Source organism: Carcharodon carcharias (genome assembly GCF_017639515.1).
Source record: "Carcharodon carcharias isolate sCarCar2 chromosome 29 unlocalized genomic scaffold, sCarCar2.pri SUPER_29_unloc_17, whole genome shotgun sequence".
Taxonomy (NCBI): domain Eukaryota; kingdom Metazoa; phylum Chordata; class Chondrichthyes; order Lamniformes; family Lamnidae; genus Carcharodon; species Carcharodon carcharias.
Genome location: NW_024470662.1, coordinates 327,782 through 349,046, shown reverse-complemented (window position 1 = coordinate 349,046; position 21,265 = coordinate 327,782). Strand labels below are relative to the sequence as shown.

The 21,265-nt window shown below is 54.7% G+C and overlaps 1 protein-coding gene across 1 annotated transcript in view; it reads left to right on the top strand.

The window, feature by feature from the left end:
- Positions 1 to 3,118: 3,118 nt before the first annotated feature.
- Positions 3,119 to 21,265, top strand: part of LOC121274011 (sodium channel subunit beta-1-like) — a gene marked incomplete at its 5' end in the record, with an annotated part of 88,634 nt that continues 70,487 nt past the window's right edge. The window contains 2 exons of the mRNA XM_041181140.1: positions 3,119 to 3,243; positions 3,630 to 3,842. Of these exons, the coding sequence (XP_041037074.1) occupies positions 3,119 to 3,243; positions 3,630 to 3,842 (338 nt within the window). The remainder of the gene's footprint in view (positions 3,244 to 3,629; positions 3,843 to 21,265) is intronic.

Sequence of the window (21,265 nt, the reverse complement as noted above, 5' to 3'; positions counted from 1 at the left end):
AGCCCCGAATTCTGTAATGGGGTAAGGACAATGCAGCCCCGAATGCTGTAATGGGGTAAGGACAATGCAGCCCCGAATTCTGTAATGGGACAAGGACAATGTAGCCCCGAATTCAGTAATCGGGCAAGTTCCCTATCGAAAATCTGTCCTGGGACAAGGACAATGCAGCCCTGAATTCTGTAATGGTACAAGGACAATGCAGCCCCGAATTCTGTAATGGGACTAGGACCATGTAGCCCCAAATTCTGTAGTGGGGCAAGGAAATTTCAGCCCCGAATTCTGTAATGGGTCAAGGACAATGCAGCCCTGAATTCTGTAATGGCGTAAGGACAATACGGCCCCGAATTATGTAATGGGGTAAGGACAATGCGACCCTGAATTCTGTAATGGGACAAGGACAATGCAGCCCCGAATTCTGTAATGGGACAAGGACAATGCAGCCCCGAATTCTGTATTGGGACAAGGACAATGCAGCCCCGAATTCTGTAAAGCGGTAAGGACAATGCAGCCCCGAATTCTGTAATGGGACCAGGACAATGCAGCCCCGAATTCTGTAATGGGGCAAGTTCCCTATCGACAATCCATCCTGGGACAAGGACAATGCAGCCCCGAATTCTGTAATGGTACAAGGACAATGCAACCCCGAATTCTGTAATGGGGTAAGGACAATGCAGCCCCGAATTCTGTAATGGGACAAGGACAATGCAGCCCCGAATTCAGTAATCGGGCAAGTTCCCTATTGAAAATCTGTCCTGGGACAAGGACAATGCAGCCCTTAAATTCTGTAATGGTACAAGAACAATGCAGCCCCGAGTTCTGTAATGGGACAAGGACAATGCAGCCCTGAGTTCTGTAATGGGACAAGGACAATGCGGCCCCGAATTCTGTAATGGGACAAGGACAATGCAGCCCCGAATTCTGTAAAGCGGTAAGGACAATGCAGCCCCGAATTCTGTAATGGGACCAGGACAATGCAGCCCCGAATTCTGTAATGGGGCAAGGACAATGCGGCCCCGAATTCTGTAATGGGACAAGGACAATGCGTCCCCGAATTCTGTAATGGGGTAAGGACAATGCAGCCCCGAATTCTGTAATGGGACAAGGACAATGCGGCCCCGAATTCTATAATGGGACAAGGACAATGCGGCCCCGAATTCTGTAATGGGACAAGGACAATGCGGCCCCGAATTCTGTAATGGGGTAAGGACAATGCAGCCCCGAATTCTGTAATGGGACAAGGACAATGCGGCCCCGAATTCTGTAATGGGACAAGGACAATGCGGCCCCGAATTCTGTAATGGGACAAGGACAATGCGGCCCCGAATTCTGTAATGGGACAAGGACAATGCAGCCCCGAATTCTGTAATGGGACCAGGACAATGCAGCCCCGAATTCTGTAATGGGGCAAGTTCCCTATCGACAATCCGTCCTGGGACAAGGACAATGCAGCCCCGAATTCTGTAATGGTACAAGGACAATGCAACCCCGAATTCTGTAATGGGACAAGGACAATGCAGCCCCGAATTCTGTAATGGGACTAGGACCATGCAGCCCCGAATTCTGTAATGGGGCAAGTACATTTCAGCCCCGAATTCTGTAATGGGTCAAGGACAATGCAGCCCCGAATTCTGTAATGGGGTAAGGACAATGCAGCCCCGATTTCTGTAATGGGACAAGGACAATGCAGACCCGAATTCTGTAATAGGATAAAGACAATGCAGCACCGAGTTCTGTAATGGGACACACACAATGCAGCCCCAAATTCTGTAATGGGACAAGGACAATGCAGCCCCGAATTCTGTAATGGGACAAGGACAATGCAGCCCCGAATTCTGTAATGGGGTGAGGACAATGCAGCCCCGAATTCTGTAATGGGGTAAGGACAATTTAGCCCCGAATTCTGTAATGGCACAAGGACAATGCAGCCACGAATTCTATAATGGGACAAGGACAATGCAGCCCCGAGTTCTGTAAAGGGGTAAGGACAATGCAGCCCCGAATTCTGTAATGGGACAAGGACAATGCAACCCGTAATTCTGTAATGGGACAAGGACAATGCAGCCCCAAATTCTGTAATGTGACAAGGACAATGCAACCCCGAATTCTGTTCTGGGACAAGGCCAATCCAGCCCCGAATTCTGTTCTGGGACAAGGCCAATCCATCCCCGAATTCTGTTATGGGACAAGGACAATGCAGCCCCGAATTCTTTAATGGCACAAGGCTGCTGTCTAGGGTTCTGCAGCTTCTGAAATGCTGAAGATTCGGCCGCAGATTCTTTCCTGACTCGAAGGCCTAGTGGGGAGAAGACTTGCAGCTGGGCCTGAAGAATGGGCTTTCACGCTGGAAGGTACCAGCTGTTTGGTGTGTGACCCTCTGTGGACTCAGGCAGGCTCTCAGTGCAGAAGTCACTTCATGGACAACAGGAGATGAAGTGGACAATGCATTGTTTCTTTCGGAACTAACATCCGAATACTGCTCAGCCACTATAACCTCAGCTAACTCACCTCAAAAGACAGGAGAACTCCACGCATCAATGGGAAAGATGAATCACCCTCCGGGACCTCAGTCTCCAAGAGATCACTCGGTACTCCAAGGGATTCTTCCTCCTCACTATCTAGGAAGAGCCAATTCCGGTCCAGCAGGTCTTCATGTGGACCATCATCGTCTGCTGCTGTGGTTTCTGAATCTGCCACCTCTGGGAAGATCTGAGAGATTCCTAACTTCAATCTCTGCCCAGGGTCTAGTGGATGGTGGCTGTGTGACAGAGAGGGACTTACTGCTGAGTATATAAACTCCCTCAGCAGCAATAACCCTGCCTTTGATTGGAAGGTCTATGTCGCTTGGACCTTGGAGCTTGATGCCTGATGGATAAAGGCTATTGGCTGAAGCCAGGCGAGGTTGTCTGCTGAACTGTTAGCATCTCCAGTATCAATTTTAAAAGTATAATCAAAGCCTTGAACGTGGACTGTAACTGAGTAGCGGTCTGGATTAAGACCATCTCCTTCCGCCAGGAACCCTGTAATGTCATCTTTTCACTGCCTTTCTATTTCTCGGAAGGAATATGATTCTTAAACACTTTCTGGCCTTCGACTGTGATTAAAACTCTCGGATTTGCAGAAGTGTTTGAAGTGCCCAGTTTTGGCTTACAGGAGGCATCCAGTGCCCTCTGCTGGCCAGTCCTGGCACCGGCGCTGGGTTTTCGAGCCAAAATGCAAGTATCTCGAAAGGGCGGCCAGCACCAGGTTTCCTGCCCCCCCACCGCTTGGTTCCGAAGGCCTCCCTGTGGGTGGAGCCACTGCCTGTGGGCACAACCGACCTACAGAGTCACATGAAGCTTTGGAGTTGCCTTGAACTATAGCCCGATTCAAAGCTCTTAAACCGGGCCTGTTCTGCATACTGGACTGCTTGACCCCAACCTCAGATCATCTTTGCTCTGTGGAAAGTCGGAGCGTTTTTCACCCCTGGTACCCGCGTCTAATCACAAAATAGTTAGTCCTTCAGCGTCCAGCAACCACAAGGTGTAGCTGGGCAATATGTCAGTCAGAAATAATTCAATCCATTCCATTCCACAAGTCACTGCGGGCGCTGCTTAGAATATGCTCATTCCCTTCCTGAGTCTTGCTTTCAGGTAAAATATGTATCAAAGGCTGTAAGAAAGGACTCGAGGACCCCGGTGCTCTGCTACATCCCTTGTTTTGGAACAACATTATCTGCTACTGAACCTATTGCATTAGGAAAGGGATTAACTTGCAGCTTTTGTGTGGAAGCCAGAAGCTGCTGGTGCTGGGGACGATGTTCCATAAGCCGCACCGCTGGCCTTTCTGCTGAAGCTCATGGTGGGGTAAGGGCCGCCTCACCAGGCACAGTCATGGTTAAAAGCAAAGAAACTGCGGACGCTGGAAATCCAAAACAAAAACAAAAATAGCTGGAAAAACTCAGCTGGTCTGGCAGCATCTGCGGAGAGGGACACAGTTAACGTTTCGAGTCTGAATAACACTTCAACAGAACTAAGGAAAAATAGAAGAGAGGTGAAATATAAACTGGTTTAAAGGGAGGTGGGTAGAGCTGGATAGAGGGTCAGTGATAGGTGGAGATAGCCAAAAGATGTCACAGACAAAAGGACAAAGAGGTGTTGAAGGTGGTGATATTATCTAAGGAATGTGATAATTAAGTGCTGGTTACCTCTCTCCAATGCGCCTGCTCCCTATGACTGAAACCTCTAGAGCTGCCTTCAAAGGTTTCTTCACGCAGCGGTTCCAACAATAACACCAATCTGCCCTTTCCATCACTGTCACCATGTTCTGAGATTGGGTGCTGCTATCTTGGACTCGAGGAGTGGGACTAGGTTCCTAGGCAGACTGTAGACATACTCTGGTATCTGCTAAACACTTGATTATTAGTACGACATCTGAATAGGTTAAAGGGTAGGCACATTGATCCCAATCTCTATCTCGGAAGTCTAACAAATAATTGACTTTGAGTTCTGATGAAGAGTCATGCGGAGTCGAAACGTTAACTGTGTTCCTCTGGTGTCAGAGCTGCTGAGTTTTCCAGCTATTTTTGTTTTTGTTATATAACTGACTGATATCACTAGTATATAAACATCAATGTCATACAGTAGCTTATTCCATCAGTTAAAAATTGAGATTATCAAGCGGTTGAATGGAGTGTCATTTCCAACTGCAAAACTGATAGAGCAGTGCAGTGTCGGAGGATCAGTACTGAGGGAGTGCTGCACTGTTGGAGGGTCAGTACTGAGGGAGTGCTGCACTGTCAGAGGGTCAGTACTGAGGGTGTGCTGCACTGTCAGAGGGTCAGTACTGAGGGAGTGCTGCACTGTCAGAGGGTCAGTACTGAGGGTGTGCTGCACTGTCAGAGGGTCAGTACTGAGGGAGTGCTGCACTGTCAGAGGGTCAGTACTGAGGGAGTAATGCACTGTCGGAGGGTCAGTACTGAGAGAGTGCTACACTATTGGAGGGTCAGTGCTGAGGGATTGCTGCACTGTCAGAGGATCAGTACTGAGGGAGAGCTGCACTGTCAGATGGTCAGTACTGAGGGAGTGCTGCACTGTCAGAGGGTCAGTACTGAGGGAGAGCTGCACTGTCGGATGGTCAGTACTGAGGGAGTGCCGCACTGTCGGAGGGTCAGTACTGAGGGAGAGGTGAACTGTCAGGGGGTCAGTACTGAGGAGTGCTGCACTGTCAGAGGGGCTGTACTGAGGGAGTGCTGCACTGTCAGAGGGTCAGTAATGAGGGAGTGCTGCACTGTCGGAGGGTCAGTACTGAGGGAGTGCTGCAATGTCGGATGGTCAGTACTGAGGGAGAGCTGAACTGTCAGGGGGTCAGTACTGAGGGAGAACTGCACTGTTGGAGGGTCAGTACTGAGGGAGTGCTGCACTGTCGGAGGGTCAGTCATGAGCGAGTGCTGAACTGTCAGAGGTTCAATACTGAGGGAGTGCTGCACTGTCAGAGGGTCAGTACTGAGGGAGTGCTGCACTGTCAGAGGGTCAGTACTGAGGGAGCGCTGCACTGTCAGAGGGTCAGGACTGAGGGAGAGCTGCACTGTCAGAGGGTCAGTACTGAGGGAGTGCTGCACTGTCAGAGGGTCAGTACTGAGGGAGTGCTGCACTGTCAGAGGGTCAGTACTGAGGGAGTGCTGCACTGTCGGAGGGTCAGTGCTGAGGGAGTGCTGCACTGTCAGAGGGTCAGTACTGAGGGACTGCTGCACTGTTAGATGTTCAGTACTGAGGGAGTGCTGCACTGTCAGAAGGTCAGTAGAGAGGAAGTGCTGCACTGTCAGAAGGTCAGTAGAGAGGAAGTGCTGCACTGTCAGAGGGTCAGTCCTGAGGGAGTGCTGTACTGTTGGAGGGTCAGTACTGAGGGAGTGCGGCACTGTCGGAGGGTCAGTACATGAGGGAGTGCTGAACTATCGGAGGGTCAGTACTGAGGGAGCGCTGCACTGTCATAGGGTCAGTACTGAGGGAGTGCTGCACTGTCAGAGGGTCAGTACTGAGGGAGTGCTGCACTGTCAGAAGGTCAGTACTGTGGGAGTGCTGCTCTGTCGGAGGGTCAGTACTGAGGGAGTAATGCACTGTCAGAAGGTCAGTACTGTGGGAGTGCTGCTCTGTCGGAGGGTCAGTACTGAGGGAGTAATGCACTGTCGGAGGGTCAGTACTGAGGGAGTGCTGCTCTGTCGGAGGCTCAGTAGAGGGAGTGTTGCACTGTCAGAGGGTCTTAGCTGAGGGAGTGCTGCACTATCGGAGTGTGAATACTAGGGGAATGTTGCAATGTCAGACGGTCAGTACAGAGGGAGTGATCCACTTTCGGAAGTTCAGTACTGTGGGAGTGCTGCTCTGTCGGAGGGTCAGTACTGAGGGAGTAATGCACTGTCGGAGGGTCAGTACTGAGGGAGTGCTGCACTGTCGGAGGGTCAGTACAGAGGGAGTGCTGCACTGTCGGAGGGTCATGTACTGAGGGAGTGCTGCAATGTCAAAGGGTCAGTACTGAGCGAGCGCTGCACTGTCAGAAGGTCGGTACTGAGGGAGTGCTGCACTGTCGGAGGGTCAGTACTGAGGGAGTGCTGCACTGTTAAATGGTCATTACTGAGGGAGTGCTGCCATGTCGGAGGGTCAGAACTGAGCGAGCGCTGCACATTTAGAGGGTCAGTATTGAGGGAGTGCTGCATTGTCAGAGGGTCGGTACTGAGGGAGTGCTGCACTGTCAGAGTGTCAGTGCTGAGGGTGTGCTGCACTGTCAGAGGGTCAGTACTGAGGGTGTGCTGCACTGTCAGAGGGTCAGTATTGAGGGATTGCTGCACTGTCAGAGGGTCAGTACTGAGGGAGTGCTGCACTGTCGGAGGGTCAGTACTGAGGGCGTGCTGCACTGTTGGATGGTCAGTACTGAGGGAGTGCTGCACTGTCAGAGGGTCAGTACTGAGGGTGTGCTGCACTGTCAGAGGGTCAGTATTGAGGGATTGCTGCACTGTCAGAGGGTCAGTACTGAGGGAGGGCTGCACTGTCGGAGTGTCAGTACTGAGGGAGTGCTGCACTGTCGGAAGCTCAGTACTGAGGGAGTGCCGCACTGTTGGAGGGTCAGTACTGAGGGAGTGCTGCATGATCGGAGCGTCAGTACTGAGGGAGTGCTGCACTGTCAGAAGCTCAGTACTGAGGGAGTGCCGCACTGTCGGAGGGTCAGTACTGAGGGAGTGCTGCATGATCGGAGGGTCAGTACTGAGGGAGTGCTGCACGTTCGGAGGGTCAGTACTGAGGGACTGTTGCATTGTCAGAGGGTCAGCACTGAGGGGGAGCTGTACTATCAGAGGGTCAGTACTGAGGGAGTGCTGCACTGTCGGAGGGTCAGCACTGAGGGGGAGATGTACTATCAGAGGGTCACTACTGAGGGAGTGCTGCACTGTCGGAGGGTCACTAATGAGGGAGTGCTGCTCTGTCAAAGTGTCAGTAATAAGAGAAAGCGGGAGTGTCGGAGGGTCAGTACTGAGGGAGTGCTGCTCTGTCGGAGGCTCAGTACTGAGGGATTGTTGCACTGTCAGAGGGTCTTTACTGAGGGATTGCTGCATTATCGGAGTGTGAGTACTGGGGGAGTGTTGCAATGTCAGAAGGTCAGTACAGAGGGAGTGATCCACTGTCGGAAGGTCAGTCCTGAGGGAGTGCTGCACTGTCGGAGGGTCAGTACTGAGGGGATGCTGCACTGTCAGAGGGTCAGTACTGAGGGAGTGCTGCACTGTCAGAGGGTCTGTACTGGGGGACTGCTGCTCTGTCGGAGGGTCAGTACTGAGGGAGTGCTGCACTGTCGGAGGGTCAGTACTGAGGGAGGGCTGCAGTGTCGGAGTGTCAGTACTGAGGGAGTGCTGCACTGTCAGAGGGTCAGTACTGAGGGAGTGCTGCACAATCAGATGGTCAGTACTGAGGGAGTGCTGCACTGTCGGAGGCTCAGTACTGAGGGAGTGCCGCACTGTCGGAGGGTCAGTACTGAGGGAGTGCTGCATGATCGGAGGGTCAGTACTGAGGGAGTGCTGCACGTTCGGAGGGTCAGTACTGAGGGAGTGCTGCACTGTCAGAGGGTCAGTACTGAGGGAGTGCTGCACTGTCAGAGGGTCAGTACTGAGGGAGTGCTGCACTGTCAGAGGGTCAGTACTGGGGGACTGTTGCACTATCAGAGGGTCAGTACTGAGGGGGAGCTGTACTATCAGAGGGTCAGTACTGAGGGAGTGCTGCACGTTCGGAGGGTCAGTACTGAGGGAGTGCTGCACTGTCAGAGGGTCAGTACTGAGGGAGTGCTGCACAATCAGATGGTCAGTACTGAGGGAGTGCTGCACTGTCAGAGGGTCAGTACTGAGGGACTGCTGCACTGTCAGAGGGTCAGTACTGAGGGTGTGCTGCACTGTCAGAGGGTCAGTACTGAGGGAGTGCTGCATGATAGGAAGGTCAGTACTGAGGGAGTGCTGCATTGTCCGAGGGTCAGTACTGGGGGAGTGCTGCACTGTCAGAGGGTCAGTACTGAGGGGGAGCTGTACTATCAGAGGGTCTGTACTGGGGGACTGCTGCTCTGTCGGAGGGTCAGTACTGAGGGAGTGCTGCATGATCGGAGGGTTAGTACTGAGGGAGTGCTGCACGTTCGGAGGGTCAGTACTGAGGGAGTGCTGCACTGTCGGAGGGTCAGTACTGGGGGACTGTTGCACTGTCAGAGGGTCAGTACTGAGGGTGTGCTGCACTGTTGGAGGGTCAGTACTGAGGGAGTGCCGCACTGTCGGAGGGTCAGTACAGAGGGGGTGCTGCACTGTCAGAGGGTCAGTACTGAGGGAGTGCTGCACTGTCGGAGGGTCAGTACTGAGGGAGTGCCGCACTGTCGGAGGGTCAGTACTGAGGGAGTGCTGCACTGTCAGAGGGTCAGAACTGAGGGAGTGCTGCACTGTCAGAGGGTCAGAACTGAGGGAGTGCTGCACTGTCAGAGGTTCAGTACTGAGGGAGTGCTGCACTGTCAGAGGGTCAGAACTAAGGGAGTGCTGCACTGTCAGAGGTTCAGTACTGAGGGAGTGCTGCACTGTCAGAGGGTCAGAACTGAGGGAGTGCTGCACTGCCAGAGGGTCAGTACTGAAGGGGTGCTGCACCGTCAGAGGGTCAGTACTGAGGGAGTGCTGCTCTGTCAGAGGGTCAGTACTGAGGGAGTGCTGCACTGTCAGAGGGTCAGTACTGAGGGAGTGCTGCACTGTCAGAGGTTCAGTACTGAGGGAGCGCTGCACTGTCAGAGGGTCAGTACTGAGGGAGTTCTGCAATGTTGGAGCATCAGTAATGAGGGAGTGCTGCAATGTTGGAGGGTCCGTAATGAGGGAGTGCTGCACTGTCAAAGTGTCAGTAATAAGAGAAAGCTGGAGTGTCGGAGGGTCAGTACTGAGGGAGTGCTGCTCTGTCGGAGGCTCAGTACTGAGGGATTGTTGCACTGTCAGAGTGTATTTACTGAGGGATTGCTGCACTATCGGAGTGTGAGTACTGTGGGAGTGTTTCAATGTCAGACGGTCAGTACAGAGGGAGTGATCCACTGTCGGAAGGTCAGTACTGGCGGTGTGCTGCACTATTGGAGGGTCAGTACTGAGGGAGTGCTGCACTGTTGGAGGGTCAGTACTGATGGTGTGCTGCGCTATCAGAGGGTCAGTACTGAGGGAGTGCTGCACTGTTGGAGGGTCAGTACTGAGGGAGTGCCGCACTGTCGGAGGGTCAGTACTGAGGGAGTGCCGCACTGTCGGAGGGTCAGTAATGTGGGAGTGCTGCACTGTCAGAGGATCAGTACTGAGGGAGTGCTGCACTGTCAGAGGGTCAGTACTGAGGGAGTGCTGCACTGTCAGAGGTTCAGTGCTGAGGGAGTGCTGCACTGTCAGAGGCTCAGTACTGAGGGAGTGCTGCACTGTCAGAGGCTCAGTACTGAGGGAGTGCTGCACTGTCAGAGGTTCAGTACTGAGGGAGTGCTGCACTGTCAGAGGGTCAGTACTGAGGGAGTGCTGCACTGTCAGAGGGTCTGTACTGAGGGAGTGCTGCACTGTCGGAGGGTCAGTATTGAGGGAATGCTGCACTGTCGGAGCGTCAGTATTGAGAGAGTGCTGGACCATCAGAGGTTCAGTACTGAGGGAATGCTGCACTGTCAGAGTCTCAGTACTGAGGGAGTGCTGCAATGTCGGAGGGTCAGTACTGAGGGAGTGCTGCACTGTCGGAGGGTCAGTAATGAGGGAGTACTGCACTGTCAGAGGGTCAGTACTGAGGGTGTGCTGCACTGTCAGAGGGTCAGTACTGAGGGAGTGCTGCAATGTCAGAGGGTCAGTACTGAGGTAGTGCTGCACTGTCAGAGGGTCACTACTGAGGGAGTCCTGCACTGTCAGAGGGTCAGTACTGAGGGAATGCTGCACTGTCAGATTGTCAGTACTGAGGGAGTGCTGCACTATCGGAGTGTGAGTACTGTGGGAGTGTTTCAATGTCAGACGGTCAGTACAGAGGGAGTGATCCACTGTCGGAAGGTCAGTACTGGCGGTGTGCTGTACTATTGGAGGGTCAGTACTGAGGGAGTGCTGCACTATTGGAGTGTCAGTACTGAGGGAGTGCTGCACTGTTGGAGGGTCAGTACTGATGGTGTGCTGCACTGTCAGAGGGTCAGTACTGAGGGAGTGCCGCACTGTCGGATGGTCAGTACTGAGGGAGTGCCGCACTGTCGGAGGGTCAGTAATGTGGGAGTGCTGCACTGTCAGAGGTTCAGTACTGAGGGAGTGCTGCACTGTCAGAGGTTCAGTGCTGAGGGAGTGCTGCACTGTCAGAGGCTCAGTACTGAGGGAGTGCTGCACTGTCAGAGGTTCAGTACTGAGGGAGTGCTGCACTGTCAGAGGGTCTGTACTGAGGGAGTGCTGCACTGTTGGAGCATCAGTAATGAGGGAGTGCTGCAATGTTGGAGGGTCAGTACTGAGGGAGTGCTGCACTGTCGGAGGGTCAGTATTGAGGGAATGCTGCACTGTCGGAGGGTCAGTATTGAGAGAGTGCTGGACCGTCAGAGGTTCAGTACTGAGGGAGTGCTGCACTGTCAGAGGTTCAGTGCTGAGGGAATGCTGCACTGTCAGAGTCTCAGTACTGAGGGAGTGCTGCACTGTCGGAGGGTCAGTAATGAGGGAGTACTGCACTGTCAGAGGGTCAGTACTGAGGGTGTGCTGCACTGTCAGAGGGTCAGTACTGAGGGAGTGCGGCACTGTCGGAGGGTCAGTACTGAGGGTGTGCTGCACTGTTGGAGGGTCAGTACTGAGGGAGAGCCGCACTGTCGGAGGGTCAATACTGAGGGGGTGCTGCACTGTCAGAGGGTCAGTACTGAGGGAGTGCTGCACTGTCGGAGGGTCAGTACTGAGGGAGTGCCGCACTGTCGGAGGGTCAGTACTGAGGGGGTGCTGCACTGTCAGAGGGTCAGAACTGAGGGAGTGCTGCACTGTCAGAGGGTCAGTACTGAGGGAGTGCTGCACTGTCAGAGGTTCAGTACTGAGGGAGTGCTGCACTGTCAGAGGGTCAGAACTGAGGGAGTGCTGCACTATCAGAGGTTCAGTACTGAGGGAGTGCTGCACTGTCAGAGGGTCAGAACTGAGGGAGTGCTGCACTGCCAGAGGGTCAGTACTGAGCGAGTGCTGCTCTATGTGAGGGTCAGTACTGAGGGAGTGATGCACTGTCTGAGGGTCAGTACTGAGGGAGTGCTGCACTGTCAGAGGTTCAGTACTGAGGGAGTGCTGCACTGTCAGATGTTCAGTGCTGAGGGAGTGCTGCACTGTCAGAGGCTCAGTACTGAGGGAGTGCTGCACAGTCAGAGGTTCAGTACTGAGGGAGTGCTGCACTGTCAGAGGGTCAGTACTGAGGGAGTTCTGCACTGTTGGAGCATCAGTAATGAGGGAGTGCTGTAATGTTGGAGGGTCCGTAATGAGGGAGTGCTGCACTGTCAAAGTGTCAGTAATAAGAGAAAGCGGGAGTGTCGGAGGGTCAGTACTGAGGGAGTGCTGCTCTGTCGGAGGCTCAGAACTGAGGGATTGTTGCACTGTCAGAGTGTATTTACTTAGGGATTGCTGCACTATCGGAGTGTGAGTACTATGGGAGTGTTTCAATGTCAGACGGTCAGTACAGAGGGAGTGTTCCACTGTCGGAAGGTCAGTACTGGCGGTGTGCTGCACTATTGGAGGGTCAGTACTGAGGGAGTGCTGCACTATTGGAGGGTCAGTACTGAGGGAGTGCTGCACTGTCAGATGGTCAGTACTGATGTTGTGCTGCACTAATGGAGGGTCAGTGCAGAGCAGCGCCGCAATGTCAAAGGGTCAGTACTGAGGGAGTGCTGCAATGTCAGAGGGTGAGTACTGAGGTAGTGCTGCACTGTCAGAGGGTCACTACTGAGGGAGTCCTGCACTGTCAGAGGGTCAGTACTGAGGGAATGCTGCACTGTCAGATTGTCAGTACTGAGGGAGTGCTGCACTGTCAGAGGGTCAGTACTGAGGGAGTGCTGCACTGTCAGAGGGTCAGTACTGAGGGTGTGCTGCACTGTCTGAAGGTCAGTACTGAGGGTGTGCTGCACTGTCAGAGGGTCAGTACTGAGGGAGTGCTGCACTGTTGGAGGGTCAGTACTGATGCTGTGCTGCACTGTCAGAGGGTCAGTACTGAGGGTCTGCTGCACTGTCAGAGGGTCAGTACTGAGGGAGTGCTGCACTGTTGGAGGGTCAGTACTGAGGGAGTGCCGCACTGTCGGAGGGTCAGTACTGAGGGAGTGCCGCACTGTCGGAGGGTCAGTACTGAGGGAGTGCCGCACTGTCGGAGGGTCAGTAATGTGGGAGTGCTGCACTGTCAGAGGGTCAGTACTGAGGGAGTCCCGCTCTGTCGGAGTGTCAGTACTCATGGGGTGCTGCACTGTCTGATGTTCAGTACTGAGGGAGTGCTGCACGATCGGAGGGTCAGTACTGAGGGAGTGCTGCACTGTCAGTTGGTCAGTACTGAGGGAGTGCTGCACTGTCAGCGTGTCAGTACTGAGGGGGAGCTGCACTGTCAGAGGGTCAGAACTGAGGGAGTGCTGCACTGTCGGAGGGTCAGAACTGAGGGGGTGCTGCACTGTCAGAGGGTCAGAAATGAGGGAGTGCTGCACTGTCAGAGGGTCAGAACTGAGGGAGTGCTGCACTGTCAGAGGTTCAGTACTGAGGGAGTGCTGCACTGTCAGAGGGTCAGAACTGAGGGAGTGCTGCACTGTCAGAGGTTCAGTACTGAGGGAGTGCTGCACTGTCAGAGGGTCAGAACTGAGGGAGTGCTGCACTGCCAGAGGGTCAGTACTGAAGGGGTGCTGCACCGTCAGAGGGTCAGTACTGAGGGAGTGCTGCACTGTCAGAGGGTCAGAACTGAGGGAGTGCTGCACTGCCAGAGGGTCAGTACTGAAGGGGTGCTGCACCGTCAGAGGGTCAGTACTGAGGGAGTGCTGCACTGTCAGAGGGTCAGTACTGAGGGAGTGCTGCACTGTCAGAGGGTCAGTACTGAGGGAGTGCTGCTCTGTGTGAGGGTCAGTACTGAGGGAGTGATGCACTGTCTGAGGGTCAGAACTGAGGGAGTGCTGCACTGCCAGAGGGTCAGTACTGAAGGGGTGCTGCACCGTCAGAGGGTCAGTACTGAGGGAGTGCTGCACGTTCGGAGGGTCAGTACTGAGGGAGTGCTGCACTGTCAGAGGGTCAGTACTGAGGGAGTGCTGCTCTGTGTGAGGGTCAGTACTGAGGGAGTGATGCACTGTCTGAGGGTCAGTACTGAGGGAGTGCTGCACTGTCAGAGGTTCAGTACTGAGGGAGTACTGCACTGTCAGAGGGTCAGTACTGAGGGAGTGCTGCACTGTCGGAGGGTCAGTATTGAGGGAATGCTGCACTGTCGGAGGGTCAGTATTGAGAGAGTGCTGGACCGTCAGAGGTTCAGTACTGAGGGAGTGCCGCACTGTCGGAGGGTCAGTACTGAGGGGGTGCTGCACTGTCAGAGGGTCAGAACTGAGGGAGTGCTGCACTGTCAGAGGGTCAGAACTGAGGGAGTGCTGCACTGTCAGAGGTTCAGTACTGAGGGAGTGCTGCACTGTCAGAGGGTCAGAACTGAGGGAGTGCTGCACTGTCAGAGGTTCAGTACTGAGGGAGTGCTGCACTGTCAGAGGGTCAGAACTGAGGGAGTGCTGCACTGCCAGAGGGTCAGTACTGAAGGGGTGCTGCACCGTCAGAGGGTCAGTACTGAGGGAGTGCTGCTCTGTGTGAGGGTCAGTACTGAGGGAGTGATGCACTGTCTGAGGGTCAGTACTGAGGGAGTGCTGCACTGTCAGATGTTCAGTGCTGAGGGAGTGCTGCACTGTCAGAGGGTCAGTAGTGAGGGAGTGCTGCACTATCAGAGGCTCAGTACTGAGGGAGTGCTGCACTGTCAGAGGTTCAGTACTGAGGAAGAGCTGCACTGACTGAGGGTCAGTACTGAGGGAGTTCTGCACTGTTGGAGCATCAGTAATGAGGGAGTGCTGCAATGTTGGAGGGTCCGTAATGAGGGAGTGCTGCACTGTCAAAGTGTCAAAGTGTCAGAAAGCGGGAGTGTCGGAGGGTCAGTACTGAGGGAGTGCTGCTCTGTCGGAGGCTCAGTACTGAGGGATTGTTGCACTGTCAGAGTGTATTTACTGAGGGATTGCTGCACTATCGGAGTGTGAGTACTATGGGAGTGTTTCAATGTCAGACGGTCAGTACAGAGGGAGTGATTCACTGTCGGAAGGTCAGTACTGGCGGTGTGCTGCACTATTGGAGGGTCAGTACTGAGGGAGTGCTGCACTATTGGAGGGTCAGTACTGAGGGAGTGCTGCACTATTGGCGGGTCAGTACTGAGGGAGTGCTGCACTATTGGAGGGTCAGTACTGAGGGGGTGCTGCACTGTTGGAGGGTCAGTGCAGAGCAGCGCCGCAATGTCAAAGGGTCAGTACTGAGGGATCGCTGCAGTGTCAAAGGGTCAGTACTGAGGGAGTGCTGCAATGTCAGAGGGTCAGTACTGAGGTAGTGCTGCACTGTCAGAGGGTCACTACTGAGGGAGTGCTGCACTGTCAGAGGGTCAGTACTGAGGGAGTGCTGCACTGTCAGAGGGTCAGTACTGAGGGTGTGCTGCACTGTCAGAGGGTCAGTACTGAGGGAGTGCTGCACTGTTGGAGGGTCAGTACTGATGGTGTGCTGCACTGTCAGAGGGCCAGTATAGAGGGTCTGCAGCACTGTCAGAGGGTCAGTACTGAGGGAGTGCTGCACTGTTGGAGGGTCAGTACTGAGGGAGTGCCGCACTGTAGGAGGGTCAGTACTGAGGGAGTGCCGCACTGTCGGAGGGTCAGTACTGAGGGAGTGCCGCACTGTCGGAGGTTCAGTAATGTGGGAGTGCTGCACTGTCAGAGGGTTAGTACTGAGGGAGTCCCGCTCTGTCGGAGTGTCAGTACTCAGGGGGTGCTGCACTGTCAGAGGTTCAGTACTGAGGGAGTGCTGCACTGTCAGAGGGTCAGTACTGAGGGAGTGCTGCACTGTCAGAGGGTCAGTACTGAGGGAGTGCTGCACTGTCAGAGGGTCAGTACTGAGGGAGTGCTACACTGTCGGTGGGTCAGTACTGAGGTAATGCTGCACTGTCAGAGGGTCAGTACTGAGGGAGTGCTGCACTGTCGGAGGGTCAGTACTGAGGGAGTGCCGCACTGTCAAAGGGTCAGTACTGAGGTAATGCTGCACTGTCAGAGGGTCAGTACTGAGGGTGTGCTGCACTGTCAGAGGGTCGGTCCTGAGGGAGTGCTGCACTGTGTGAGGGTCAGTACTGAGGGAGCGCTGCACTGTCGGAAGGTCAGTACTGAGGGAGTGCTGCACTGTGTGAGGGTCAGTACTGAGGGAGTGATGCACTGTCGGAGGATCAGTACAGAGGGAGTGCTGCACTTTCACAGGGTCAGTACTGAGGGAGTGCTGCACTGTGTGAGGGTCAGTACTGAGGGAGAGATGCACTGTGTGTGGGTCAGTACTGAGGGAGTGATGCACTGTCTGAGGGTCAGTACTGAGGGAGTGCTGCACTGTCAGAGTTTCAGTACTGAGGGAGTACTGCACTGTCAGAGGGTCAGTACTGAGGGAGTGCTGCACTGTGTGAGGGTCAGTACTGAGGGAGTGATGCACTGTCTGAGGGTCAGTACTGAGGGAGTGCTGCACTGTCAGAGGTTCAGTACTGAGGGAGTGCTGCACTGTCAGAGGTTCAGTGCTGAGGGAGTGCTGCACTGTCAGAGGCTCAGTACTGAGGGAGTGCTGCACTGTCGGAGGGTCAGTACTGAGGGAGTGCTGCACTGTCAGAGGGTCAGTACTGAGGGTGTGCTGCACTGTCAGAGGGTCAGTGCTGAGGGTGTGCTGCACTGTCAGAGGGTCAGTACTGAGGGAGTGCTGCACTGTTGGAGGGTCAGTACTGATGGTGTGCTGCACTGTCAGTGGGTCAGTATTGAGGATCTGCCGCACTGTCGGAGGGTCAGTACTGAGGGAGTGCCGCACTGTCGGAGGGTCAGTACTGAGGGAGTTCCGCACTGTCGGAGGGTCAGTAATGTGGGACTGCTGCACTGTCAGAGGGTTAGTACTGAAGGAGCGCTGCACTATCGGAGGCTCAGTACTGGGGGTGAGCTGCACTGTCAGAGGGTCAGTACTGAGGGAGTCCCGCTCTGTCGGAGTGTCAGTACTCAGGGGGTGCTGCACTGTCAGAGGTTCAGTACTGAGGGAGTGCTGCACGATCGGAGTGTCAGTACTGATGGTGTGCTGCACTGTCAGTGGGTCAGTATTGAGGATCTGCCGCACTGTCGGAGGGTCAGTACTGAGGGAGTGCCGCACTGTCGGAGGGTCAGTACTGAGGGAGTTCCGCACTGTCGGAGGGTCAGTAATGTGGGAGTGCTGCACTGTCAGAGGGTTAGTACTGAAGGAGCGCTGCACTATCGGAGGCTCAGTACTGGGGGTGAGCTGCACTGTCAGAGGGTCAGTACTGAGGGAGTCCCGCTCTGTCGGAGTGTCAGTACTCAGGGGGTGCTGCACTGTCAGAGGTTCAGTACTGAGGGAGTGCTGCACGATCGGAGTGTCAGTACTGAGGGAGTGCTGCACTGTCAGTCGGTCAGTACTGAGGGAGTGGTGCACTGTCAGCGTGTCAGTACTGAGGGAGTGCTGCACTATTGGAGGGTCAGTACTGAGGGAGCGTTGCAATGTCAGAGGGTCAGTACTGAGGGAGTGCTGCACTGTCAGAGGGTCAGTACTGAGGGAGTGCTGCACTATCAGAGGGTCAGTACTGAGGGAGTGCTACACTGTCGGAGGGTCAGTACTGAGGTAATGCTGCACTGTCAGAGGGTCAGTACTGAGGGAGTGATGCACTGTCTGAGGGTCAGTACTGAGGGAGTGCTGCACTGTGTGAGGGTCAGTACTGAGGGAGTGATGCACTGTGTGTGGGTCAGTACTGAGGGAGTGATGCACTGTCTGAGGGTCAGTACTGAGGGAGTGCTGCACTGTCAGAGGTTCAGTACTGAGGGAGTACTGCACTGTCAGAGGGTCAGTATTGAGGTAGTGCTGCACTGTGTGAGGGTCAGTACTGAGGGAGTGATGCACTGTCTGAGGGTCAGTACTGAGGGAGTGCTGCACTGTCAGAGGTTCAGTACTGAGGGAGTGCTGCACTGTCAGAGGTTCAGTGCTGAGGGAGTGCTGCACTGTCAGAGGCTCAGTACTGAGGGAGTGCTGCACTGTCAGAGGTTCAGTACTGAGGGAGTGCTGCACTGTCAGAGGGTCAGTACTGAGGGAGTGCTGCTCTGTCAGAGGCTCAGTACTGAGGGAGTGCTGCACTGTCAGAGGTTCAGTACTGCGGGTATGCTGCACTGTCAGAGGGTCTGTACTGATGGAGTGCTGCACTGTTGGAGCATCAGTAATGAGGGAGTGCTGCAATGTTGGAGGGTCAGTAATGAGGGAGTGCTGCACTGTCAGAGGGTTGGTACTGAGGGAGTGCTGCACTGTCAGAGGGTTGGTACTGAGGGAGTGCTGCACTCTCAGAGGGTCACTACTGAGGGAGTGATGCACTGTGTGATGGTCAGTACTGAGGGAGTGAAGCACTGTCTGAGGATCAGTACTGAGGGAGTGCTGCACTGTCAGAGGGTCAGTACTGAGGGAGTGCTGCACTGTCAGAGGGTCAGTACTGAGGGAGTGCTGCACTGTCGGACGGTCAGTATTGAGGGAGTGCTGCACTGTCGGAGGGTCAGTACTGAAGGAGTGCTGCACGATCGAAGTGTCAGTGCTGAGGGAGTGCTGCACTGTCAGAGAATCAGTACTGAGGGAGTGCTGCACTGTCAGAGGGTCAGTATTGAGGGGGTGCTGCACTGTCAGAGGTTCAGTGCTGAGAGAATGCTGCACTGTCAGAGGCTCAATACTGAGGGAGTGCTGCACTGTCAGATGGTAAGTACTGAGGGAGTGCTGCACGATCGGAGTGTCAGTACTGAGGGAGTGATGCACGCTCGGTGGGTCAGTACTGTGGGAGTGCTGCACTATTGGAGGGTCAGTACTGAGGGAGTGCTGCACTGTCAGATGGTCAGTACTGAGGGAGCGCTGCAATGTCAAAGGATCAGTACTGAGGGAGCGCTGCAATGTCAAAGGGTCAGTACTGAGGGAGTGCTGCACTGTCGGAGGGTCAGTACTGAGGGAGTGCTGCAATGTCAAAGGGACCCCACTGAGGGAGCGCTGCAATGTCAAACGGCCAGTACTGACGGAGCGCTGCAATGTCAAAGGGCCAGTACTGAGCGAGCGCTGCACTGTTTGAGGGTCAGTACTGAGGGTGTGCTGCACTGTCAGAAGTCAGTAATGAGGGAATGCTATACTGTAGGAGGGTCAGTACTGAGGGAGTACCGCACTGTCGCAGGGTCAGTAATGAGGGAGTGCTGCACTGTCAGAAGTCAGTACTGAGGGAATGCAGTACTGTCGGAGGGTCAGTACTGAGGTAATGCTGCACTGTCGGAGGCCAGTACTGAGGGTGTGCTGCACTGTCAGAGGGTCACTACTGAGGGAGTGCTGAACTGTCAGAGGGTCAGTAATGAGGGAGAGCTGCACTGTCGGAGGGTCAGTACTGAGGGAGTGCTACACTGTCAGAGGGTCAGTACTGAGGGAGTGCTGCACTGTCGGAGGATCAGTACTGAGGGAATGCTACACTGTCAGAGGGTCAGTACTGTGGGAGTCCTGCAATGTCAGAGAGTCAGTACTGAGGGTGTGCTGCACTGTCAGAGGGTCAGTACTGAGGGAGTGCTGCACTGTTGGACGGTCAGTACTGAGGGAGTGCCGCACTGTCGGAGGGTCAGTACTGAGGGAGTGCCGCACTGTCGGAGGGTCAGTACTGAGGGAGTGCCGCACTGTCGGAGGGTCAGTAATGTGGGAGTGCTGCACTGTCAGAGGGTTAGTACTGAAGGAGCGCTGCACTATCGGAGGCTCAGTACTGGGGGTGTGCTGCACTGTCAGAGGGTCAGTACTGAGGGAGTCCCGCTCTGTCGGAGTGTCAGTACTCAGGGGGTGCTGCACTGTCAGAGGTTCAGTACTGAGGGAGTGCTGCACGATCGGAGTGTCAGTACTGAGGGAGTGCTGCACTGTCAGTCGGTCAGTACTGAGGGAGTGCTGCACTATTGGTGGGTCAGTACTGAGGGAGTGTTGCAATGTCAGAGGGTCAGTACTGAGGGAGTGCTGCACTGTCAGTGGGTCAGTACTGAGGGAGTGCTGCACTGTCAGAGGGTCAGTACTGAGGGAGTGCTACACTGTCGGAGGGTCAGTACTGAGGTAATGCTGCACTGTCAGAGGGTCAGTACTGAGGGAGTGCTGCACTGTCGGAGGGTCAGTACTGAGGGAGTGCCGCACTGTCAGAGGGTCAGTACTGAGGGGGTGCTGCACTGTCTGAGGGTCAGTACTGAGGGAGTGCTGCACTGTCAGAGGTTCAGTACTGAGGGAGTGCTGCACTGTCAGAGGGTCAGTACTGAGGGAGTGCTGCACTGTGTGAGGGTCAGTACTGAGGGAGTGATGCACTGTCTGAGGGTCAGTACTGAGGGAGTGATGCACTGTCTGAGGGTCAGTACTGAGGGAGTGCTGCACTGTCAGAGGTTCAGTACTGAGGGAGTACTGCACTGTCAGAGGGTCAGTACTGAGGGAGTGCTGCACTGTGTGAGGGTCAGTACTGAGGGAGTGATGCACTGTCTGAGGGTCAGTACTGAGGGAGTGCTGCACTGTCAGAGGGTCAGAACTGAGGGAGTGCTGCACTGCCAGAGGGTCAGTACTGAAGGGGTGCTGCACCGTCAGAGGGTCAGTACTGAGGGAGTGCTGCACTGTCAGAGGGTCAGTACTGAGGGAGTGCTGCACTGTCAGAGGGTCAGTACTGAGGGAGTGCTGCTCTGTGTGAGGGTCAGTACTGAGGGAGTGATGCACTGTCTGAGGGTCAGAACTGAGGGAGTGCTGCACTGCCAGAGGGTCAGTACTGAAGGGGTGCTGCACCGTCAGAGGGTCAGTACTGAGGGAGTGCTGCACGTTCGGAGGGTCAGTACTGAGGGAGTGCTGCACTGTCAGAGGGTCAGTACTGAGGGAGTGCTGCTCTGTGTGAGGGTCAGTACTGAGGGAGTGATGCACTGTCTGAGGGTCAGTACTGAGGGAGTGCTGCACTGTCAGAGGTTCAGTACTGAGGGAGTGCTGCACTGTCAGAGGTTCAGTACTGAGGGAGTACTGCACTGTCAGAGGGTCAGTACTGAGGGAGTGCTGCAATGTTGGAGGGTCAGTACTGAGGGAGTGCTGCACTGTCGGAGGGTCAGTATTGAGGGAATGCTGCACTGTCGGAGGGTCAGTATTGAGAGAGTGCTGGACCGTCAGAGGTTCAGTACTGAGGGAGTGCTGCACTGTCATAGGTTCCGTGCTGAGGGAATGCTGCACTGTCAGAGTCTCAGTACTGAGGGAGTGCTGCACTGTCGGAGGGTCAGTACTGAGGGGTTGCTGCACTGTCCGAGGGTCAGTACTGAGGGAGTGCTGCACTGTTGGAGGGTCAGGACTGAGGGAGTGCCGCACTGTCGGAGGGTCAGTACTGAGGGGGTGCTGCACTGTCAGAGGGTCAGTACTGAGGGAGTGTTGCACTGTCGGAGGGTCAGTACTGAGGGAGTGCCGCACTGTCGGAGGGTCAGTACTGAGGGGGTGCTGCACTGTCAGAGGGTCAGAACTGAGGGAGTGCTGCAC